The sequence below is a fragment of the Leishmania panamensis genome, assembly GCF_000755165.1.
Source record: "Leishmania panamensis strain MHOM/PA/94/PSC-1 chromosome 7 sequence".
NCBI lineage: Eukaryota > Euglenozoa > Kinetoplastea > Trypanosomatida > Trypanosomatidae > Leishmania > Leishmania panamensis.
The window spans coordinates 300,073-324,269 of NC_025886.1; the positions used below are offsets into that span (position 1 = coordinate 300,073).

The following is a 24,197-nucleotide window of genomic DNA, read 5'->3' on the forward strand; positions in this document are numbered from 1 at the left end:
AACCCCCCCCCACCCCCCCCCCCCACCCCCCACCACACACACACACGACCCCGCGCCCTTCCGAATGCGCCCAGGGGAGAAGGTGGTTCCGGATGGCGGCAATGAAGGTAAACTCATTGAACACATGAAGACGTCCGTGCAGTCATCCACGGCGGCAACGGCGGGCCTTGGGGGAGTGCCGCGAAGCTCGGCAGTTACGAATATGAGAAGTGGCTACAGCAGCATTGGAAGCGACCCAGCGGTGCCACCGGCTAACTCCATCGTCATTCCCTCCTCTACGGCCGCGCAGCAGACACGCGAGAATATCGAGCGCGCGCTTCGCATGAACGAAGCCACAAACAACTCTGGCTACGCTACTCTGCAGTCGCTGGGGAAGCAGCGTGAGGTCATTCAGAACAGCCTCAGCACGGTGGATTCGACGCACCAGCATCTTAGCGACTCCCGCCAGGTCATACGCGACATCCGCATGGGAGTATATAAGGAGTGGCTCATCAAGGGATGCGTTATTGCGTTCCTACTGCTGCTGATCGTTGTCATTATTTATTCCAAGTTCATTCGAAAGTAAGAACAAGTGGCCGCACGTGCATGCGTGTGCGTGTGCGCGAGCGCGAGCGTGGGTGATCGATGGGTCCGTCAGGTGAGGCTCCCGGGAAACGCGGAGCACACAGGCGTGTAGAGGGACGAATAGGGAGACAGTCCTGTGCTCTCATAGGCACACACAGGCCAGCAGCCCAATATGCAGGGAGAGTAGGAGGGTTACCAGCTTATCATTCACCCACGACCCCCATCTCCATGATGGTGCCGATGACAAGGGAGGCAGTTTTGATTTTTTTCCTGCCTTTCTCCACTTTCCCTCCCCAATCGTCTGTGTGCCGACGCCGTCGCCCTTGGCGCACAGGGGGGGGGTGAAGTCTCACGTATGGCTCGCTCGCGTCTCCGCCCCACCGCCCATTTTGTTGTCTCTGTGGGCCCCCCTCCCCTCATCCTCACCGCATCTTTCTCGCTCATCCTCCTCGTGCGTCTTGTTGGTGCGTCGTTGCTTTGCTTTTTGTTTCTCCTTCCTCTCGTTTTCTCTGCCTGTCCGTCTCTGTCGTCCTCTTTCGGATCTCTTCCTGCGTCTCTCTCTCTCTCTGTGTGCGTGTGCGTGTGCGTGTGCGTGTGCGTGTGCAAGTAGGGCGAGGGGGAGGGGTGCAGTGGAGGGGGTGAGTAGGGGAGTGGAGAGCGACTCCCTCCTCGTTTCCCTCTCTTACAGCTCCTGGATGCTGATGCAGGTGGTGTGGTAGAGGTGAAGGCACCGCACTGCGCGCACCTGATGAACGCGAGCAAGATGTCGCAAATATGCCTCTCTCCGTCGACGCTACCGAAGTACAGGGTGGGCGGACGGGTGCGAGCATCGTCTCTCCGCGATGCCCACAGCGCCTCTCGTCTGTGCTACTGCCCCTCCTCCTCCTCCTCCTCCCTCCTCTGCTTGTCGGGTCTTTCTCACTCTGGACATTTCCTCCTTCGGGTTCGTTCCTTAAAAAAAAAAACGCCTCGCCACGCCCCCTCCGTGTGCGCCACCCACACTCTCTTTATTCCCCTCTGCGTGACTGCACTCCCAATACGTTCCTCCGCGCCACAGTGTGACCCGTTCGTGTCGACCCCTCGGCAGCATGCGCAACTACAACAACTTCAACCGCGTGTGGAAGGCGCCGCGCCGTCCGTTCGAGAAGGAGCGCCTCGACCGCGAGATGAAGTTGTGCGGCCAGTACGGTCTGCGCTGCAAGCGTGAGATCTGGCGCGTGAACATGACGCTCTCCAAGATGCGCCGCACCGCCCGTCTTCTGCTGACGCTGCCGGAGAACCACCCCCGCCGCCTGCTGGAGGGTTCCGCCATCATGCGCCGCTGCCACGAGTATGGCTTCCTCGACGAGGAGAAGGACAAGCTTGATTACGTGCTGTCGCTGACCGTGCCAGACATTCTGGAGCGCCGCCTGCAGACGATCGTCTTCAAGGCCGGTCTCGCCAAGTCTGTGCACCACGCCCGCGTCCTCATCCAGCAGCGCCACATCGCCGTCGCCAAGCAGATTGTGACGATCCCGTCCTTCATCGTGCGCGTGAGCAGCGAGCGCCACATCGCCTTCGCTGATGCCTCGCCGTTCGGCAACGGGCGCCCCGGCCGTGTCAAGCGCGTGCGCGTGAAGGCGGCCAAGCGCCACGCCGCCGGCGGTGGTGACGACGAGTAAGTCGCCCGTTAGACCGGCAGATGGCACGTGCCTTTGTCGAGAGAGGAGAGCACAGGGAGTGCGGGGCTTGGACGGATCACATACACACGAGGAGAGCCGTCTGATGATGTGGCGAGTGGGGCATGCCTGCCTGTGGATGTCTCTCTCTCTTTGGTTGTGATACTACTGCTCGCGCACCCCTCTGTGTGTCATGCTCGTCGCTCCCCCCCCTCTCCCCCTCTCTCTCCTTTTCTCCTCCCCGCGTGCATCCACGGCGATCACACTTGACCGAAAGGCTGCCCTTCCCCCACCCACCTGCCCACACCGCCGCCACCGCGTGCCATGAGGATGCGCAGGCGTGCCCTCTCCTGGAGCCATATCCGCACCCAGACGTCACACCCGCTCCCTCGGGGCCCCTCAGCTGTGGTGGCGGTGGTGGCTGCGGTGGCATCGGCGTGTTCTCCCCCCTCCTCGGTGCACTTCTTCTCTTATTTTGTCGCGTTCATCGCGTCGTTGATTTCGCCGCTCATTTGCGGGCATTTTTTAAATTTTATTTTGTCTTTCAGACGAAAAATGGAAAAGGGAAAGAGCGGAAGGCGTGGCGCACCGGCGGCGGGTACAGGCCCATGCACACCTACGCGCTACGCCCCCCCCCCCCCCCCGTATCGCCATCACGAGAGTGGCGCACCGGCGGGAGGCAGAGGGACCGTTTACACACGAGCAGGGGCTCGACATACACGCACACACACACACCATGAAGCGGGGATGGTGGGGTGCTGCAACAGCAGGACGAGCAGTGGCCTCGACAGATGACTGTGCGGTACTGTGTAGTGTGTGTGTGTGGATGAAAAGGAAATTGTCTCTACGGATTGCCATACGAGCGCACTAGGCGACCGAACTACCCACCCTTCCCCTCCTCGCACCCAATTCTCCCTCTCTCTTGATGTCTCGTTTTTTCCCCGCACGTACCCCACATACACGTCCCTGTCAGCATCAACATTGTCACCCGCCTCGGCGGTATCGACGCTGTTCTTCATTTCCCTTCCTCTTATCTTTCCTGTAGAGTATCCTGCTTCAGCTGTGTGTGTGTGTGTTGTGCTCGTGCCTCCCTCTCTCTCTCTCTGTGGGGCTGGCGAGTGTGGGGAGGTCTGCTCGACTGCGCACCCATGCGCTCATAGGGATTCACATGCTGAATAAAAAGCGTTAGTGGAGAGATCAAGTGCAGCTTCCTTTTTACACCAGCGCTGCGACATCGTTCATAGTCTCCACACCCCTCGATTTCCCCCCTTCCCACCTTCTCCAAGAAACCATACGAAGTCGTATCTCGCAAAAGGTAAGCACAGGTGCGTGTCCGAGGGGAGTTCGTTCAGCGATCTGCTGCAGAACACAATTAAAACCCACCTGCACACGCGCGCTGGCCGATAATCAACGAGTTGCCGGCATCGAGAGATCTATTGAAGAGAAGCAAAGGGCGCAAGGTGGGGACGGTGCTGCAGTCAATTTATTCCTTCACCTCGCTGTGAGTTGCCGCAGCTCTCTCTTTCTCTTTCTCTGTTTCCCTTTCGTGGATTTAAGTGCTCTTCAGTAAGGTCTCGCGGGTGGGCTATGCTAAGCGATCCGATGGTGATGCTGACACACTCGGCGCCGTCTGCGCCGTCGCCATCTACCGCCACCCCACAGCTCCGCGCCTCAACATGGTGGAGATGGGGGACGAAGCGGTCCAGGCAAAACGGCGGTCATGACGGCGGCGCCATGGACACCGACTCATCGAATTCGTCGGCAGCATCGTCGTGTGTGTCGGCGACCATAGTGGTGCTGGCCGCACTGACAGCTGCGACGGCCTCGATAACATACCACGTCTACCAGCTGCTGGCCCGCAGCAGCTACCGGCACCGTAGACAGTCTGCGCCTCGTTGCCGCCCCCGCACGAGGCATGGAGAGGTTTTAGGTTCTTCGCCAGCGAGTGAGATTGCGATGGAGAGGGTTGACACTGCCACCCCGCTGTCACACAACACCGCGAGGAGTGGCTCGTCAACAGGTTGGCGCAGCAGCTCAGTTGATGGCTGCGGCTCCGCAGCAGCGCACGTCGTCGCTCGCGCGAATCCGTCGTCGGCCGTGGGGTCAGAGGGTGAGCTTGACCAGGGGCATCTACGCGAGGAGGACGTGGGGGTGAGGCAGCTTTCGCTCATTCCCGTTGCGGATATCGCCACTGACGCCGGTGCTCTCTGCGGCAACCGCGACATGTCATTTGGGCAGTACAGTGGGCTCTCCTCGCAGCTGGCCCATGATGACACTGCAGCACTTCATGATCGGCGCACTACATCAGCCACGGCTGCCAACCCATCGCCACCGCCGCCAGCAACTCCCAGGGTACTCCTCAGCAGTCCGTACGACTTGGAGTCGTACGGGCTGCAGGGCCTCGCCGGCGGCGCCCACGGGTGGAGGCGCGTGTTTGGGCTGCTGAAGCCTGAGCCGCGCAGGCGCAGCGAGCGGGATGGCCCTTTCGCTGAAGATAGAGATGCAGCCGTTGCTGGCGCACCTGGCTACCGCGCACCGCGGTCACTGACGCGCACGTACGAGGACTCCCGCGTTACCGCTATTGAGGACCCGGCACTGCTGCGGGAGAGTGTCAGAGCCATTGCGCAGGCCACCGCCGCCGCCGAGACGAAGTCCCCGGCGCAGAGTACGTCAACTGCAGCGAGCATTTATCGCAGCGACGTTGTGAGGAGTGACGTCTCGGTGCACAGCAGCACGTCGAGGCAGTCGGTGACAATGGCGAAGCCGCACGCGGCGCAGTGGTACAGCCACGATCGGCAACTCTCTTCCCTGACTGCCACCACTGCCGTCTCCACGTCAACAAACGTGTCCACACAGCAGTCGCCTTCGCCACGGCTCATCTTGCCGGCTGCCGAGGCGCCGACGCCACCGAGTCGCTTTCTTAACTCCCTCTCTTTTCATGTGCTACACTACCTCAGCTTCTGCGCGAGCCGCAGCACAGGCGGCAACGCTCCTGGAGTCAACACAACAGCCGGTGAGGCGAACTCCAGCACAGCTGGGAGTGGCATGCACACAATGTCCACCGCCCATACGTACGTTACTTCAGCGGCGTTAGCAATGGCGCAGCGCAATCTGCAACGGGACATCTCTGCTTTGGTGGCCGCAACAGCATCCGTACGGCCGGCGGCCTCTGCATCTTCGACCTCCTCAGCTTCTCGCACGCACACAGCGTGCTGCTCCACCATGTCGTTGGTGACTGTGCCTCCGCGGGCTGCTGACACAGCGTTCTGCAAGTCGCAACTTCGGGATCAGGAGGTGGCGGCGGCGGAGCCCTGCTTATCGGTCGTCACACTGCACACGAGCAGCAGCCGCAGCATCGGACAGTCGAGGAAAGGTTTGACAGCAGAGGAGGAGGGGGCGGCTCAGCACGTCGTGGGGTCGCGTGTGCTCATGGAGGAGGATGGGCAGCAGCAGGGCATTGGTCGCAGTCCTAACCCTCAGGGCACGGATGTCTGCCATGAAGAGCCTGACAGCTCGTGGCAACACGATATCAGTGTGACGCGGAGTGGTAGGAGTCAGTGCGGAGTGAGTATGCTGGACTCTGCGCAGGAGCGAAAGGTGGCGCCACTGCCGTCGCTTACTACACCCAGTGGAGTGGCAGCAGCAGCAGTTGGCGCCGCGACCGAGTGTTGCGTGTCGCCGGTGTTACTCAAGGAGGCGTCTACGGAGGCATCGGACACTGCAGGAACCGAGCCGACAGGCGCGCCCCGTTTCCCCCCAAGCACAGCTCACCGTCGCACCATCGCCGAGCAGCTGGCCGTCCTGACGGGTCGTCGAGAGCAGCAGCGTCTCTACACACAGCAGCTGCTGGAAAGCAGGAGGTTGACCAGGCTTGGCTCTGGGGTCGAAAATGGGCTGGTGTCCCCCTTGGCCACTCCCTCGTCCCCTACCTACGCGGATGCTGCTGGGGTACCGGCGATGATGGACTTCCGTAGCACGGAGCTCAGCAACACCAGCACCAGCGGTATGTGCGGCCCATCCTCCGGGGCTTCTCAGTACTACACGGACACGGCGCCAGGGGTATACTACTCCTCCCTGTTGCAGCTGTACCACTACGAGAGCCACGCTTACTCTGATATCACAACTGAGGTGCAGCAGTGGAGGCGACAGCGTCAGTGGGACCATATTGCGAGTCTCGGCGCATGCGCCCCCACTTCCCCAAAGGCGAGGGTAGGGGATGAGGGGGTAGTGAACGGGGCACATACAACAACGAGGATGGCGACAGGAGTGGCAACAGCAAAGGCCACAGCTTCAAGACGCTCTATGGAGCGTTCGACGGTCGAGACGAGCCTCACGGCCGCCACGGAGGCCGTCGCGGCTCTCAAGGCCTCTGCATCGGCAGGTACTGCTGGGCTGACATCCGGCGTGGGCAGCGTAGCCCCACTGGGCCAGTCAAAGCTGGCGTCGCCGTCAAACGAGCGCCGCGTTGACGACTTGACTGTGAAGCAGCAGGATGATGGCTCGGCCTCGTATTCGATCTCCCTTACTTACCACGACAGCGAAACCGGCACCTCGCGCACAGTGAAGACGAGCGCGCTACCGCCGCTGCGCCGTTGTGACGCAGGGGCGCTGCCTCCTGGTCTTTCGTCTCTCTCCGGCGGCCCAGCCGTGCGGCCGGCCCCACACCCGACCCACCCAGCAGCCATGGCAGCGGCGCTAACCTCGCTGGCGGCCGGTGTTACGTTTCATACTCACTCACGCAGCGTCAGTGGTGGTGCGGCCGCTCACGCACGTGCCGCAGGTTCTGCGCTGGCGCTTCCCGAAATGGTCACCGCGACGGGGAAGTCACTGCTTCAGGCTCAGCGGTGTCGAGCATTCAATGCAGAGGACAAGAATGCCGCGTCGACGACGCTTTGCCTTGCTGAGGAGGCGAGGGCTAGTGGTGAGCGACCGAGGCTGGCGGCGCGCAGCAGCAGTAGCGCTGGCGGCATCCTGAAGTGTTGTAACTCCTCGGTACCGGCGCTGGCAGCAGCTGATGCAGCGAGCGCTAACCCTCCGTGCAACACGGAGGCTACAGCCACCCCCGGCAGGATACTCCCGTTTGCTGCGCCGTTGCCGCCTACAGAGCCGCAGCATGGCCCCCGGTTGGGGGGTGTCGCAGGGCGCAATGGCGAGATGGCGATTGGCGCCTTCCTTGGAGGTGGCGCCTGTGGCAAGGTGTACGAGTGCCTTAACACAGAGACCGGGCAAGTGCTGGCCGCGAAGCAGATCGTCTTCGATGCGAAGGACCGGAGGCTACGGGCACGGTTGAAGCAGCTGGAGCTCGAGCTGGAGGTACTGACACTCGCAGCGCGTCATCACGTGCCGTGGATTGTGGGTTTCTTCGGTGCCGAGAAGCGCGGTCACTCAGTCCTCATGTACCTCGAATACTGCCGGTACGGCTCCTTGCTGGACTACATGGTGGAAGGCAACAGCGCTGACGCTGCGGTGTGGAGCCCCAGCGCTGCTCCTGATGGTGCTGCTCCGCAATTGTTGACTGGCCATGCCGGCGGCAGCTCAGGCCGTAGCTTCGACGCCAATGGCAGCCCACCAGTCGCTGCAGTAGAGACGCGGGGGCGGAATGCCGACACCATGAACAACGCCGCCAACAGTCTGATTACGAATTCCCCACTTCAGGGTCTGCGCGAGGTGCGCAAGCGTCACAACCAGCCAGCTGCCGCGCCAACACTGAGTTGCCAAGAACAACAGCGGCAGCAGCAGCAGCAAACCACAGATGTCGGTTCTACCACTACGGGGGAAGTTCAGAGGGAGGAGACGGAGGCAGCTGCAACGTCTGGTCACGCTTCCCCGCACGTCTGCACGCGCCAGGAAGAGAGTGTTGAGGGTGAAGAGTACGCTGCGCATCGTGGGGAGGCTGGCCTCGCCGTCGCCGCCGCTTCCGTCTCTTCGTCAGTCAGCTCTGTTGTCTTCTCCGGCTCGGCGTTGGACACGATGCCGCTGAGCGAGGCGCTAAACCCTCAGATGCCGCCCTTGTCGATCGAGCAGGCGCAGCGCTTCGCGAAACAAATCGTCGAGGGTCTTTGCTTTCTGCATCAGCACAACTACGCCCACCTCGATGTGAAGACGGCGAACGTGCTCGTCGCGGCTGACGAGGAGTGCCGCTTAGCGGACCTCGGGTGCGCTATGCGCCTCCAGCCACCGCCACCGTCGTCACTGTGGCAGCAGCAAGGTGGGCCGGCAGGGACGGGCAACCCTGTGGAGGGAGGCCCCGACGGCGACCTTGATGACGCCTTGTCGCCGCCCCCCTACCCAGTGTTGGTAGACCGAGACGCTATCACCGAACTTCGCGGCACGGCCCTTTACATGGCGCCAGAGATGATCCGCTTCGAGAGCCACGCCATCGGCAGTCCCGCCGATGTGTGGTCGCTGGGATGCGTCGTGATGGAGATGACGACTGGCTGCGCCCCCTGGCGGCACATTTCTAAGGACAAACTGCGCGTACTATACCGTATCGGCTCGGCACGCGATGAGTTGCCGTTGCCGCCGCTCATACATGCATGGGGGGAGAAGGCCAGAGAGTGGCTGGCGCAGGAGCGTCTGTCGGCAACGGCTGCTGCTGAGCAGCAGGATGTGGTGGAGGCATGCGCGATGGAGGCAGACGACGTTGCTCAAGCGCCTTGCAGCTGCTCAGCTACGAAAATGTACCCAGAGGACAGCGATGTTGACCGAAGCAACGATGTCGTGTGCGGCAACCGCGATAAGGCGGCTTCAGACAAGCTTGGTGAACCGTGCTCGAGTCGCCGGCGCCTCGAGCAGGGCGCGTCTGGTAGCGATAGCAGCAGCATGGCGGTGGATCGTGCTGGCAAGCAAGGGCCACCAGCTTTCAGTGTTGTGGACACGAGCCGCAGCAGTTGCGAAGCCAACGCCACGCAGCGATCCTGGTCGTCCTTGGCCCCGGAGATGCCAGCTGCTCTAAGCACCTTTACCACTAGCGCTCGCGCCAGCGCATCGTCCTTGTCCTTCGCACGCGTTGTCTCTGCGCCGACCGCGGGTCCGCTGATCGACCCGACCAAGGACGATGACAAGAATGCCGCGGCTGTCGAAGCCGAGGAGCGGCTCTTCCGGAGCCAATCGCGCGTCATGCGCCTCTACGTGGCACTGGAGGACTTCGTTGCCGCGTGTGTGAAATTGCGACCAGAGGACCGCAGCAGCGCAGCAGAGCTTCTCCGCCATCCCTTCCTGACTCTCTGCAAAGATGATGTGTAGGAGGAGCCGCGATACGCGTCGTCATGGAGTGGATGGTGGAGGCGTGGGCTATCGTCTCCTTGTTTTTCCACCTCTTCTCTCTATGAGGCGTGTGGGCATGCGGCTTCGCCCCCTTCTCTTTCCGTCTTGTCCACCTCTTCTCCACCGTTATGGTGATGGCCGCCAGAGCGGCAGAGGACGGTGCAGCGGCTCTCCTCTCCCCCCTCTCAAGCGGATGATGGCGTATTCATTTCTGCCGCTCATCATCCACGCCGCAGTCGCACTCCCCCCTTCCTCCTCCTCCTCCTCCTCCTCTCCCACCCCGGTGGGTGTCCCTCTCTCTTTTCTCTCGCGCGGCGTCTCTTGGCTTCTGCTGGCGTCCATCGCCACACGCCGCTTCGGTGACTTTTTTTCTGTTTCCCCTTGTTCCCGTCTTGTGTGGTCCTCGCTGATCCCGCTGCGTGTGTTGTGCCGGAGTCTGCCGCGGTGTGTTCTTGTCGGTGGCACCGTCTGCGCCTATTGTCTTCTTCTCGCGGCCCCTCCCCGTTCCCCCCCCCTAGAGGCAGGAAACACGTGCTGCCTTCATCGTTGGCGTGCCCCGTCTGTGCCTCTCTTACTCTCTGATGTGGCATAACTCATCTACTAAGCTGTGAGCGAAAAAAGCAAACGAGCCAAGCAAACAGCAGGGAAGGGCGGCGTACACCACGCAGCACATCACGCGGACGATGAAGAAACAGACACATGCGTGCGCGGCAGGCATGCGCCGTCCGTGCCATCGCCTTCTCATCCCCCTCTCCGTTCTACACTTTTCCTCCTGTGTTGCCTGAGCGCACGTCGAGTGTAGAGTGAGCGACGCCGTCTCCCCCCCTCCCCACACACACGCACAGTGACGTAATCGAAACTGCGCCATTCGCACCACCGTGCGCATGGCACGCTGCGCCGTGGATGCGTGAGACGACGGTCTGCAGCGCGCAGTGCGTGTCTACGTCTGCATGTGTAAGCGTATGTTTTGTGTGTCGCTGCCGCCCTCGTAGCCTGGCGCTCCCGTACGGGTGTGAGTCCCTTCCCCCCGCGACACGATATCCGTAGTGTTGTCTTGTCCCTCTCCTGCATACCTGGGGCTGCTTGTGTCTCCTTCTCCCTCTCTGTTTTGCCTCAGCTCTACCGGGTCTTCGCACCACGCTCTGTTCGCTTCTAAAGTTTCGTTGTTGTTGTTGTTTTCTCGCATTTGAATGTGAGTCTCGCGCATTCTCTTCATCGGACCCCTTAGGCCTCTCGAGGCCTCGCGACCCCACCCCACCAACCACATCATAGCTGCACCAAGGCCATAGATCGTCTCTGCTGCGCATCACTGTTGTCCATGCAGCTTAGGATAAGATACCACGTCCAGCCGTTGACTCGCCCCACACCGCCACGCCTGCAGCCGCCCTGCTGAATAACGCTAAGAGGTCAAAACAGAAGGGGGCGAGAGGGGAAATCGCATGGCGAGGCGGGGAGGGACTGCAAAGGTGACCCATCATAGTGTGATGGGAAAGAGAGGAGTATGCCTGCCTACCTGTGCGTCTCTCTTTCCCACCACCTGTCCGTCCGTGTTGTTGTTGCACACGTGTGGCCGCTTGTCGTCATTCGGTAGGTGAGACGCGGAGTTTGTGGCGCTGCTGCTTCGAGGAAAAGGGGGAAAGGCGCGCGTGTGCGTGCGCGGATGCCGGTCCTTCCGAGCTTGGGAGTTGTAGGGCGGAAAAGAAACTGAGGCGGAGACCCGCATCTACACACACATGCATACACACGTACCATCCGTGTGCGACTGAGCTTTCTCATCACTCTCCGCACTCCTTCCCCCCTCCCTACACACGGAGACTCACATCTTTGTCGTCGCACCGAGCGTCTCTCTCTTCACCGCCGACAGCCCAACCACTCGCACATTGCAGCGTCTGCCTGTCTGCCTCTCGTCCTCGCTGGTTCAGCTTAGCACGTTTTTTTTTCCCTTTCACGACTTCGTCAGCGAAAAGAGGTGCGAGTGAAGTTGTTGGGCAGTCCTCTCGCTGACTTTCACTTTCACTTGGCTCTCACGCATCGTAATGAAACGTCGCGGAGGCCGTGTCGTGAGCTCCAACCGCACTGTGGTTGGCCCGACAAGCGCTGGTGCTACTCCCGCCGCGCCAGACCTTCCTTCCGCTGTCGACAGCCACGGTGCGCCCGTCGCTGCGGCTGCACCGCTATTATCGTCTGTGACGCCACCGACAACGCCAGTCGCGAGGGATGAGTCAGGCGCTGTTGGTCACCTTGCCGTTAGCGCGAGCGCCGAGGTGAGGGATGTGCCGACGCCGACACTGACCATACCGACGCTTGATATATTCGCGCGTTTTCAAAGCAAGCGGGACGACTTTGACGCGAACTGGCTCTTGCTGCAGGAGGACCCCGTGGCGAAGGATGAGAAGCCTCCGATTGCCGCGCACCTTTCGGAGAAGCTTCGTCGTCATCAGGCGCAGCTGAGTGCCCACCGTGCCGCTGCAGCAGTGGATCGAACTCGGCAGGGCAAAGACCGTGCTGTGCCTTCGGCTGTTGCCACGAGGGTGGTAAGCACTGTGAGTGGCGGCGCCGTCGACACCGTTGCGACGGAGGGCCCACGGCAGGGGCGCCGTCAGCGCCGTTCCGGAAGCTTTGACTCTGCTGAAGACAGCAGCAGCGACGGCGGTGGCGACGATGATGAGGAGTACATGCCCGAGGATCGCGCGGCGTCGCAGTACAAGCGGCGGAGGACGTCAGAGAAGGTGGGCGCCAAGGATCAAGGCTCTGCGGTTGTGGCTCTCGCTGGTGGCTCTTTCTCTATGAGTAGGCCTGCAGGGAGTACTGCTGCTGCTGCTGCTGCTGCTGCTAGTGCCTGTGCCGAGGAAGCCTTCATGAACCCGCTCAAGTCCTTAGCGAAGGACGAGGAGGAAGGGGATGCAGAGGCCGATCACGAAGGCCTCATTGGCGACTACCTGAATTTCCAACTCACTTCCACGACGGGAAGGCAGGCGCTTGGTGCCGATGCACTGGAGGCAACCGTGCGCCTGCAGTCCTCTCTCTCTTGTGACGAGCAGCGCAACGCGGGTGACCGTAGTTCCCCTCGTAGCCAGGGGCAGCGGCGCCAGACATCATCATCACCGCAGCAGGCGGAGCGGGATCGTGTGTTGGTGGTGCCGTTATGGAGCATCGCGCGGATGGAGCAGAACGGAGGCTACTGTCGTGCCAGCCCCCTCATCGCCCTCCACCAGGAGATCACGGACCTTGTCGATTACCTTCGCCCAACAGAGGCGGAGGTGGCGATGCGGCGCTACATCGAGAAGAAGATTGGCCTGCTGGTCGATCGACTGTGGCCTGGCAGTTCGGTGCTCGTCTATGGCAGCATGTACACCCACCTGCTACTGCCGCTCTCGGACCTTGACGTGACCCTGTTGGATGTGCCGGTGCCGGTGGAGGAGGCGCTCAGCGCCTTGGCGAAGGAGATCAGCAACGCGGGTCTGTGCGAGAATGCCTATCCACAAGTGATTCTCAAGACGAAGGTGCCGCTCATCAAGTTCGTCCACAAGGGCTCTCTCATCGACGTCGACATCAGCGTTGGCGCCGTGGACGGCAAGCGTAACTCCGAGTGCATCGTGCAGTACATGAACGCGTACCCGGAGGCCCTACCACTTATCTTGGTCGTGAAGTACTTTGTCATGCAGCGTGGCATGCATGAGCCGTACCATGGCGGGCTTGGCAGCTACGCCACCACGCTTCTCGTCGTCGCCTTCCTGCGGCAGCACCCCATCTATACAACGCAGCCGGAACAGCGAGCCATGACGGGGCTAGGCAAGCTGCTGGTTGATTTTTTCCGAATGTGTGGTCAGTACTGGAACTACAGGAGGGTAGCCGTCTGCCTGGAGGGCTACGCTGCTCTGCGCAATGGGGACGACCCGATGGACGTGAACGCCCCCAACGACGAAGGCGACTTCCGCGTGCGTGCCGACTGCGGCGGCACTGGCGGCAGTCAGATGAAGTCCCCTGTTCTGCCCAGCTCCCCACGCGGCCTGATGGGCCCCACACAGGCGTGGATAGAGGATCCAGTCGACGCCTCTAACAACGCTGCCAGCTCGCTGCGGCTCTTCCATTCTCTCTCTTCCATGTTTGCTTACGCTTACCTTGCCCTGACAGGCGACTTCGAAGGAGCGGCGGCAGATGCGTCATCGCCGTCTTCGAGTGACGTCAACTGCCGCCCGACGCTACTCTCGCGCATCTTCCATGCTGACGCGGAGATGGTGTACCGTCGGAGGGCCGTGGCTGTGACGTACGAGCAACTGAACGCCGAGATGCCGGCGTTCATGAAGGAAGTGCGACACTTTCGTCGTGATGAGGACGCGGCGATGCTGCAGCACAATTGCGACCGTGCGGCACACAGCTGGCGCGCGCGACGGCTGCTGCGGCGCGAAGGCCATGCCGTTTTGTTTCCACAGCGTCGAAACATCACATCACTTGAGGAGCGATTGGCGCTGTCGCGTCTGCAGGAGTCTTCCTCACCACCTCCGCCGGAGTCGAAGGTGGGCGCGGCGAAGCGCCAGCGTGAGCCCGAGCGTGAGGACGACCATAGGAAGGCGCAACATAGTCGCCGAGATTATTCCGTAATGTCTTCTCGTAGCACCTCGAAGTCGTCGTCGTACACCTCCGGCTCGGAGAGCAACGCCAGCTCGGTGCGCGTGGATGTGACAAGAAGGGCAGAGCGGAGTCGGAAGCTGCAACAGTAGTGTCAAGCGGCCCCTCCCTTTTTAGAGCGCGCGATGATGACACCCCTACCCACGCACACAGTCGCGAAGGAGGACGCTGCTGGAGGTGGGGGGAAGGGGAGAGAAGGGGAAAGACCACCGACGAGCGAGTGGGGGGTGGGTGGGGCGCGTTCGTGTCGGCGCTGCGGCGTGTTGTTCATGTCGGCCGGTGCATGCGCAATAACCCCCACACCCACATCCCCACTCGCGTGGGTGGTCTGAGTGCAAATGCTCGAGCGCACGCACGTCTTTCATTGGGCTCCTTTCTGCCTCTGCGCTGTGTCGGTGCGACCCTGCAGGAGCGGCGCAGGGGAGGAGGAGGAGGAGGAGAGGGAGGGGAGGAGAATAGGTTTATTAACTCACGTAAGACACGCCATCACACCCACTCAACACCACTCTGCTTCCTCTTCGTTAGCACCCACGCGCCAGCAGACCTGCAGGCTGTTCTCACCTGTGTGATGCGCCTTCTCACGGACAAGTACGTGTGTGTGTGTTTCCTCGGCACAACTTTTTGGTCGCAACCAACTCGCTCTCTCTGTGTCTTTCTCAGCCCACTGGACCACTTACCCGCCCCACACAGGCACAGGCACACACGGCGAGCCACGAGCACACCAATGGAAAACTCACAACTGTCCTCTGTTCCCTTCTACAGTCCTCTTCCCCTCTTCTCCTCAAGCATCCCCACTATACAAGCATTCACCCCGACAAGCAGGCAGAGGAGCGTACACCCTTTCCTCATAGAAGCGACAGCAGCGCTGCAAGATGAGTACTGCGGGCACTATGCCGTTGAGACCGGGGACCCCCGCGTCGAACGTGAACGCCGAGCTCAGCAAGGACCAGCTGGAAGAAATCCGCGAGGCGTTTGACTTGTTCGACACGGATGGTAGCGGCACGATTGATGTGAGGGAGCTGCGCATCGCTATGCGTGCCCTGGGCTTCGAGCCCCGTAAGGAGGAGCTTCAGCAGCTGGTCAGCAGTGTCACCGGGGGAGGCGGCAGCGGCAGCGGTGGTGGCGCCTCCTCTGGGCCGTCGTCGAGCGCCGGAAATGCGAACGTGAGCAGCGACGTGATCACCTTCGCGCAGTTTGTTCAGATCATGTCACACAAGATGTCCCACCGAGACTCGCGGGAGGAGATGCTGAAGGCGTTCGTGCTCTTCGACACAGAGGGCACAGGCAAGATCTCCTTCCAGAACTTGAAGCGAGTGGCGATGGAGCTAGGCGAGAACATGACGGATGCCGAGCTGCAAGAGATGATCGACGAGGCAGACCGCGACGGGGACGGCGAGGTGAGCGAGGAGGAGTTTCTCCGCTTGATGAAGAAGACCTCTCTGTACTAAGGAGGCCAATGCGGTGGAGGTTGTAGCGCGGAAAGACGTGGCCACGCCAGAGGACTGCAGCGTCAGAGAGGGACGCGACTCGTGTGTGGCGGAGCGGCTGGCATACCGTTGTATTCATATATGCGTGTGTGGATGTCTGTAGCTGCCACTCTGTAGCAGGACGGAGCAGTGCTTCGCCGTCTTGCTACTTGGGCGTCTCTTTCTGCTCTCACGCGTCTCTGCTACACCGCACTGGTTTCCTCTTGCATGGCGTCAACGCCTGCGATCTTCCCGACCACCCACCCCTCGACACCCGCCCACAGGTGCCAAAGAAGCTTGATGTATGCTAGCACATTCATGTGCCGCGTGTGCGCAGGTGGCCTTTTGACCGCTACTCGCCGCCCCCCTTTCCCATCTGCGCCTCGCATGTCCTCCTCCTCCTCCACCCCTTTCTTTCCTGCCGACTGTCACGCACGCGCTTCTGTGTGGCTTTGCGAGCGGGTGAGAAGGTGTCGGGGTAGGGAGAGGACGAGGCGGAGGGGGGAGGGGGGAGGGGGGGGGGGCGGCCGCTGCCGCAGCTCGCGGTCTCTGAAAATGTTTCTCCCAGGCTCGCTTGTCAAAGCCTTCCCCCTCCTCCCTCCCTCTGCGCATGGAGCCCCCCTTCTCTTCTTTGGAGGACTCCGGTTCTTCCCGAGTTCACGGTGGCGCTCGATGGACGCACACACGCATAGCAGTGAACCGCAAAAGGGGACGTCTTTATAGCGTAGACGGGGACGCAGTGATGTGCATGCGTGTGTGTGTGTGCGTGTGGGCATCTGTATGCTGGCTCGCCATTCTTTGCACGCCAGAGGTAGGTGGAGAAGAGGATGAAGTGCGGAATAGAGCACGTGCGCGGGTGGTCATGCTGGTGGTGATGTTGCCAAGGATCTGCCAACGATGGTTGCCGCGCCCGCACACGACTTCCTCCTTTCGCTTGTTGCGCACCTGGACGACTGGCCCCCCTCCCTTCCTCTTTCTGTTTCGCGTATTGGTGTTCATGTGAAGAGGTGCGCTTGTCATGCACATGCAGACACCCATTGACACCTGCGCCACCTTGTCGTGCTCCCTATCTCGATCTTCCTCCTCCTCTCGCCACCGTCTCTCGTGCGACTTGCTTCTTCTCTCTCCCTTGCAACCGTCCTCGAACAGGCCCTCCGGTTCGCCATTCACCATCTGCCAGCGTGTGTCGGCGCATGTCGTTGCGCGTTGGTGTGTGTTTTTAGCGGCTGCATCGCTAGGCCGCGGCAGGGCACTAAATTGCAGCTGTGCGCCTTTATTATTCTCGCCTCTTTTCGTTTTTCCTTCCCTCGCGTTGTAGAGGTGTTAGTGCTGGCGACGCTACTCGGTCATAGACACACACCCACACACACATTCAAAGGTGCGGCGCCACTGTTAGCGCGCCTCCATCCACTGCTGTCATCACCATGGAGTCTTCCCCTGACGCGTGTCGCGAACAAGTTCGGCGCATCCAGGCAGCACTGCTGCGCTTGGGATGGCACCCGCACACCAGGAATCACGGTGCGTTACCGTACGCACTCACCGCCAAACCAAGTGACCCACTCAACTCATCGCCGATGACGACGGTGCAGTCGGCGCTGACAACGGCAGAGGATCGTGCTAGCGGCGAGGCAGCTGATCCAATGTCGGTGCCGAAGAGTATCGCGCGCGCATTATCTACTTCGGCACCGCTCGGAGTGTTGCGTGGTCATGATGTGAATCGACTCGCTTGTGAACGCAACACGTGCTGCCATACCGGTCTACCGACAGCGCCACAGGCTGTCGGCGGATCCGCATACCTTTGCTTGCCGCCTCCGCACCCGCGCCATGGCGACGCTGCCCAGACAGCAGCGCCACCCATTCACCGGAGCTCTGGCGGAACGCTCCGCACCGCTGAGCCTCACACGTTTGTTCGAGTTGTGTGTGACGGTGAGCACGGCGTCGTCCAGGACACAACTGATCTGCTGGCGCGCCCCTCCTCCGTCCCACCGCCATTGTCGTCCACGGGGCATGCGGCAATTTCTGATCCGTTCCACGACCTCATTTCGAGAGCCTGGGGAAAAGCGGAGATGCCGACGGTAGAGGGCGTGGGAGGTGCGGGTAGCCGGCGCATCACGCCCGCAGGGCTTCACAGCGAAGCTAGTCGCCTCTGGTGTCATGGACAGTGTGCAGCTGTTGAAGGTGCAGCACCACCTGGCTCGGGGGTGCGGCGACCAGCAGCGTCATCTGACAGAGCAGTGTCACCGCCTGACATGTCTATTTTGGTATCGCCAACTGTCTCGCCCACGGCAACGCAATCTCCACCGGCGACCGAGCTTCACGACATCGATCACTCGAGCAGCTATCGGACACCACGCCTGAGTGCACCAACCACCCGCATAGCTTCTCTCATTGGCGCTGGTGCTGCTTCCTGCTGTAGCGCGCGAGCCGATCGCTCTACTGACGCACCTCGTGCCGAAGTGCGGCTTTCAGCCAAGGCGTCCCGGGCACTATCACCACCACCCGTCCAGAGGCAGGCCGTGGCTGCCTCACGGCGCCAGCAGCGTTTGCTACGCGCCGTGCAGCTACTGGATGCCGTCTTACTTGGCTCAGGGCATGGCAGCAGTGGAGGGGCCGCCCGGAGAAGATTTGACAGCCTGCAGGAGATCCTCCTGGCACTAACGGATGCTCGCGGGCAACCACTTACGCTACCGAGTCGCACGACGAATGCCGAGCTGCGCTGCTTGCGGAAGCGGCTGGTGCAGGAGCTGCTCCTTGGTGATCCGGCAGTGAGGGTGCTACGGCGCTCTTGGATCCCGTCGCAGCCTTCACCGTCATCTACCTCTCACGTGCGAATCTGCGATGACCTCGAAGGCCACGGTGAGACCAAGGCGCCCAGTGGTGGCGCGGTCAGGCTGGCCGATGTGGCCAATGGCGCGCGCCTGGCCAACCCCTCTGCTTCCCCAGCGCCGGAGGCCTCTTCCCTTTGTTTTTCGAGCCCCCACTCTGAGATACCGACCCCCACTGCCGCCGCCTCTCCGCCGTCTGCGCTTCTGCCTTCCCCTCCCCCATCGTCAGCCTTAGACCCCTATACGGAGTCGCGCCAGAGGTTCCAGCTAGAGGTGACGTCGCTGCATCAGGCGCAGCAGCAGCGGCGACTGCAGCTTCAGAGACAGCACGCCAACGTACGATGATCAAAGCGTGCTAGTGCGCTGGGTAAACGAAGCGAGGAGTGGCCGCGTTGTTGAGGGATGGCGTCCACACGCAGCAGCGCGTGCTTTCTCTCTCTCTCTCTCTCTCTCTCTAAGAGGCCATCTCCACCGACCCAGCAGTCACAGCGCACGTTTGGTAGGGCGTTTCTATGAAGGTGACTGTGCAGCTTCACACCAAGCTTGATGGTTACTTCTGCGTCTGCTAGGTGCGCGCGCGTGATGTGTGTGTGTGTGCGCCTGGAGGTGGTTAGGCGTCCCCTGCGAGGCTCTCTTCTCGTGACGGCGCTTTTGAGCGAGCGGGGGCGGCGTGGTGTGGCGTTGTTTCTGCGCCTGTGCGTTCGATGGCACGCACAGGTGAGTAACACCCCGCACTCCGCACACGAGGGAGACATACCCACACACGCACTGCTTGATGTTTAGAGCCTTCTCTTCGAAAGACAATCCTTCGCCCCCCCCCCCTCTTACTTGCCTCCCGTCGGCCCCTCCGTCTGCACTCTCCCCTCGTCACTGATTGCGCGCCGAGAGGGGAGGGCGAGTGTGCAGGCCACTTGCTCATGCTGGCTGATCTCGACAGCAACGTTGACGGCAACGCCGAGACGGTTCTCCTTGGCTGCCCACTGAAGCGGGAGACATAGGCGGAGGAGGGAGTGGCTTGGCTGTTGTCGCTCCCCAGCAGCGTTATTCCCTCTTCCCCCCCTCCCCTCCCCTCCCCTCCCCTCCAAGTCATCATCGTTGCGGCTTCTCTCTCTCTCCTCCTCCTCCTCCTCCCTTCCTCGGCAACGCTGCTTCCCTAACAATCAGTGAAGCCCCTCCCCGGCTTGCCATTTCGACAACCGGCCCCCTGCCCCCAGGCACAGGGCCCACGCGCGTGACTCTCACAGCAACCACAGTCAAGCAAAGCGGCCTTTTCGTGCACTATAGCTGAAGCGGACCCGAGGTGAGGCAGCGAACGTGCAGCGCATCATTGCCTCTCTCTGTGTGTGTGTGTGCGAAGTGGGCCCCTTGTCTCCTTGGTTTCTTTGGCTCTTCGAGGGTGAAAGCGTGAAGCGATGCAGAGCAGTGACCGTCTCTACACGGCTGACGAGCTCTGCACCGTCATCGAGAACATTTTGCGCGTTGCCGACAACGCCGAGCGCCGCTGCAGCGAGACAGCGCTCACGAATGCGCTTCGGCAACCCCCAAATGTGGGCCAGCTGGTGACGATTCTTTGCGGCACCCCGGATGGCGCACCGCCCACGGCGTCGGCCGGTGTTCGTCAGATGGCGGCAGTGCTCCTGCGAAAGCGTATTTTTTCTCTTTGGCGTGTGCTGACGACGGAGCAGCAGCAGCATGAGCTGCGCCAACTGCTGTTGCTGCGGCTCGGCAACGAGACGGCACGTCCGGTCCGCTTCGCCATTGCCCACGTTGTCACTCGACTTGCGAAGGCCGCTGCCCGCCGAGGTGATGGCGGGTGGCCGGAGCTGCAGCACGCGATCCATGCTGCCGCGGATGACGCGCGAGTGGAGATGCGCGAGCTGGCGATGGTGCTGCTCTACAGCTTTAGTGAGGTGTTCGCGGAGGAGAGTGCGCTGAGCGGGTTGGCAACCGAGTCTGTCATGCGCGGCCTGGGGGACAGCGAGACGGTGGTGCAGGCTGCGGCGGTGAAGGCGGCGATGGCGCTGGTGCCGACCCTGGACGAGCACCCCGAGATGCGCGATGCCTTTCTCGCGCACCAGCTCGTACCCGCCTGCATTAGCTTACTCGAGAGCGGCGCAGCGACGGAGGCCAAGGTGCCGCTGTGCGTCAGCATTCTTGACCTACTCGAGCGGCTCTTCGATGACCTGCCTGTGAGGAAGTACGGTGCGCTGCTGCAGAACTTGGCGCAGGCACTGATTCGGCTCATGGGGAATCCGCAGCACCACCCGCGCATCCGCGAGAACTGCGGAACGGCACTGGGGCAGCTGGCGACGCTGAAGCCAAAGTTTGTGGCGACACCGACCCTGCTCGAGCCGCTGGTGCAGGTGTGCCTCGGGCTCATGTCGGAGGACAACACCATCTCCATCTCAGATCAGGGCAGCGGCAGCATGGACGACGAGGGCGTGAACGACAGCGATGACGACGACGTGGACATGCTGCACCTCACGTCCGCCTGCATGGTGGGTGGCCAGCTGCTGAGCACGCTTGCCACGACGGTGTCCAGTAAGGCCTTCACGGCGGTGCTGCTGCCGTACATCTCGAGAGTGACGGACGCTCCGGCAAGCGTGGCCACCCGCACCCGCAAGGCTACAATGATTGCACTCGCCTGCCTAGCCGAAGGACACTCGAGCTATCTGCGTCGCCGCGTCAGGTACGTGCTGACGGTGACGCGCGGCTTCCTGCACGACGCGGATCCGGTCCCCCGCGAGGCCGCCGCCTTTGCTCTTTCGTACTTTTGCGTGCATCTGCAGCCCGAAATATTGCTGCACCACCACGAGCTGCTGCCGATGGTGGTGCCTCTGCTGGCGGACGCGAACGACCTCGTGCGTCGCCGCGTAGCCCAGGCTCTGGACACCCTATGCGAGAACCTCCAGGAGAAACTCGACCGCTACGTGCCGACGCTGCTGCCGGCAGTGATGGCGGCCATCCCGGTGAGCTCGCTCGAGACGCAGTGCCGTTTGTGCGGCGTGCTCTCGTCGATGGGCATGGCGCACTCCGCTGCTTTCGCAAGCCGAGGTCCGGAGCTGCTAGAGGTTTTGCGGCAGCCCTTTGGGTTGAATTCGCCGGAGACGATGGCGCTCCGTGCGCAGGTAACCGAGACCGTCGGCGTCATTGGCTCCGCGATGGGCCGTGCTGCCTTTGCCCAGTACTTCCCCTTCTTCATGCAGGAGGTGGTGGTGAACCTGCAGACGCGCCACGCACCGCTGCGGGAGCAGAGTTTCGGCTTTCTGGCGAACATGTGCGAACTGTTTCGCGAGGACTTTGCGCTGTACCTGAACGACTCCATTCACTGCGCCTTGGAGACGATCACCGAGGACCGGGCGGTGTATACGAATAAGCACCCGCTAACCAGCGACGGAAGTAGTGGTGCGCTTGCCGCCTTCGCCGCGTGGAAGGATGACGATGACGGCAGTGAGGACGAGAGCGACGAGGACGGAGGCGACGACGCGGAGGAGATTCACCTACGCGTGCGCACCGCCGACGTGGAGGAGAAGTCGTCCGCCGTATACTGTATTGGCGTGTTTGCCGATGTCATGATGGGCCAGCTCGGCGAAGCGCAGACGGCAGCGTGCTGGGAGGCGCTGACGGGGCTCAACTCGCACTATTACCCTAACGTTCGCTCTAACGCCCTCATCGCATTGGCCAAGCTTGCCAAGGCGTCTGCCGGCATTCCAGCAGAGGAAATGCAGACGCTCAGCCGAGCCGCCAGTGTGGCGGGGCGCACCGCTGCCGCTAGTAGTAGCGGCAGCCTCGTGCAGGATATTCTTTCGCTGCCGGTGCGCGACCGCATTGATGAGTTGCTGAACCTGCTGCTTCGCACTATAGAGGAGGAGGACGCGGAGAGGGAGGTCGTCGGCGCCGCGTGCGAGGCGGTGACTATCGTGATGGACTACTTCGGCACGCAGTGCGCCATCGATGGCCCAGATGCGGTGCTGCGGGATGTGGTGCAGCTGCTGCGTGGGACGATGCCGTGCCAGCGCCGCGGTGACGAGCTTGAGGACGAGGACGAGTGCAGTGAGGTGGACGGTGCGGAAAATATGAGCTACGAGCAGTACCAGGAGCAGCAGCAGACGGGGAGGTCTGCCGGTGCGGACAAGGCGCCCTGTGCTCGGAGAAGAGACCCGCTCTTTCGACGCGCTGACGAGGCGGCGGAGGCTCAGGCTTCCGCGATTGTGGCCGCCATGGTACAGCATCAGCAGAACGGCGTCGCGGCTGCTCCGCCGTCCATTCAGCTGCCGTCCGCGGCTGAGGTGCCACCGTGGTACACGCTTGTTTCACCAGAGATGGTGAGGCACGGCGTCCACCTGCCCGAGGACCACGACGAAGTTGTCCTAGACGCCGCCGCTGAGATGCTCGAAAGCGTCGCCAGGGCGTATGGCGTGCTGCTGCAGCCCTACATGCCCTACCTGATCCCGCTACTCGCCATGCATGCCGACGTGGAGACGCGGCCCCCGGAAGGACTTGTGACCGCTGTAGGTACCCTCGCCGCCGTGCTACAGGCATACGGTGGCGTCGACGCCAATGGCGATGGTGCCGCGTCGCCGGCGTCGGGGGAGCTGTTGGCGCCGTTCGTCGAGGCAGCTGTGCAGCTGAGCGTTAGTGTCATGGCAGGCTCAGACGAATCCACTGCGAGGGCGAACAGCGCATATCTGCTCCGCGTCCTTGTGGAGGGCTGTCCAGGTTTCTTCGCGCACCAAAGCGCTGTTGTATCGCAGTGCTTCCAGGCGCTCTGGTCCATAGTTGGCAACGAGGAGGACGAGATACCGGAGGCTGTCGACAACGCCGTCAGCGCCACCTGCTCCTTCGTCCGTTGCCTTCCGCTGTCGCTGCTGCCCCTCGATCAGGTTATCCCTGCCCTTATGGCGCACTTGCCCATGAAGATGGACAAGGCAGAGAACCCGAACGCGGTGCGAACCCTGCGCTATCTGCTGGGAACTAACCACGCTGCCTCAGCCGCGGCGGTGTCGAGCTGGTTGTCATCCGTGGTTGTTGCCGTCGCGAACGTGCTCACCGCGGATACCGTGGAGGACGCAGAGAAGCAGCAGCTGGTGCAGCAGGGGGCGGCGGTGTTTGCACAGGCGCATCCGCAGGCATGGCAGCAGCAGCGACAGGGCTTGTCGAGTGGGCAACTTGCGGCGCTGCAGGTATGGCAGCTGTGAAGTCGAGCGGTGTTGAGGATCTCAGGAGGTGAGGGACGACCATCATGTGCTTATCCCCTCTCTCCCTCTCCGATACGGCCACCCCAGGCGAGTCGCTGGCGCCCTTTTCTTTCCCTCTCCATAAATGGTGGGTGTGCGCGGCTGCTGCAGCGAAGCCGCTCATGGCGGGTGCTGCCCAGGTGCTTTCCTCACCGATGTCCTCAATTTCTCTCACGTGCGCAGGTTGTTGAGTTTGCTTTATAACGCGTAAACACAGCGTCGATAACGGCGAAGATTTTAAGGCCGCCATCCACGTACGGCCATTGTGACCGTGAGCGCTCTGTTTGCTACTAGACGGGGCGCGCGCATTGTGACCATCTACGAGACACGCTTGCTCTCCTCGTTATTTCTTTCCTCTTTGTGTGTGTGTGCTGTGAGTATCACAGCTCCAGCTCACCCGTGGTGAGTACACAAGAAGGTGCGTTCTCGTGTACGGCACCCTTTCACACGCACACACTCCCCCCTCTCTCTCTCTCTTTCACTCACTCATTCATCTCTGCGCCCCTCTTGCTCCGGCTGCATCGGCTGTGCATGAGCTGCTCTTGCGTCTCC

General features: G+C 61.8%; 7 protein-coding genes across 7 annotated transcripts; all 7 read left to right on the top strand.

Annotated features, from left to right (window-relative positions):
* Positions 1–64: 64 nt before the first annotated feature.
* LPMP_070720 (Qa-SNARE protein, putative) lies at positions 65–565 on the top strand (the record flags this gene model as incomplete). Its single annotated transcript, XM_010705778.1, has 1 exon — positions 65–565. One exon carries the CDS (start codon positions 65–67, stop codon positions 563–565), a length of 501 nt encoding a protein of 166 aa, XP_010704080.1.
* A 1,087-nt stretch (positions 566–1,652) lies between these two features.
* LPMP_070730 (40S ribosomal protein S9, putative) lies at positions 1,653–2,225 on the top strand (the record flags this gene model as incomplete). The annotated part of the gene is made up of 1 exon (XM_010705779.1): positions 1,653–2,225. One exon carries the CDS (start codon positions 1,653–1,655, stop codon positions 2,223–2,225), a length of 573 nt encoding a protein of 190 aa, XP_010704081.1.
* Positions 2,226–3,809: 1,584 nt separating this feature from the next.
* LPMP_070740 (protein kinase, putative) lies at positions 3,810–9,467 on the top strand (the record flags this gene model as incomplete). The annotated part of the gene is made up of 1 exon (XM_010705780.1): positions 3,810–9,467. One exon carries the CDS (start codon positions 3,810–3,812, stop codon positions 9,465–9,467), a length of 5,658 nt encoding a protein of 1,885 aa, XP_010704082.1.
* Positions 9,468–12,163: 2,696 nt separating this feature from the next.
* On the top strand, positions 12,164–14,209 carry LPMP_070750 (topoisomerase-related function protein-like protein; the record flags this gene model as incomplete). Its single annotated transcript, XM_010705781.1, has 1 exon — positions 12,164–14,209. The coding sequence occupies one exon, from the start codon at positions 12,164–12,166 to the stop codon at positions 14,207–14,209; it is 2,046 nt and encodes a 681-aa protein (XP_010704083.1).
* Positions 14,210–14,989: 780 nt separating this feature from the next.
* On the top strand, positions 14,990–15,565 carry LPMP_070760 (centrin, putative; the record flags this gene model as incomplete). The annotated part of the gene is made up of 1 exon (XM_010705782.1): positions 14,990–15,565. One exon carries the CDS (start codon positions 14,990–14,992, stop codon positions 15,563–15,565), a length of 576 nt encoding a protein of 191 aa, XP_010704084.1.
* A 1,442-nt stretch (positions 15,566–17,007) lies between these two features.
* Positions 17,008–18,753, top strand: LPMP_070770 (hypothetical protein; the record flags this gene model as incomplete). Its single annotated transcript, XM_010705783.1, has 1 exon — positions 17,008–18,753. The coding sequence occupies one exon, from the start codon at positions 17,008–17,010 to the stop codon at positions 18,751–18,753; it is 1,746 nt and encodes a 581-aa protein (XP_010704085.1).
* A 1,067-nt stretch (positions 18,754–19,820) lies between these two features.
* On the top strand, positions 19,821–23,606 carry LPMP_070780 (hypothetical protein; the record flags this gene model as incomplete). The annotated part of the gene is made up of 1 exon (XM_010705784.1): positions 19,821–23,606. The coding sequence occupies one exon, from the start codon at positions 19,821–19,823 to the stop codon at positions 23,604–23,606; it is 3,786 nt and encodes a 1,261-aa protein (XP_010704086.1).
* Positions 23,607–24,197: the final 591 nt, after the last annotated feature.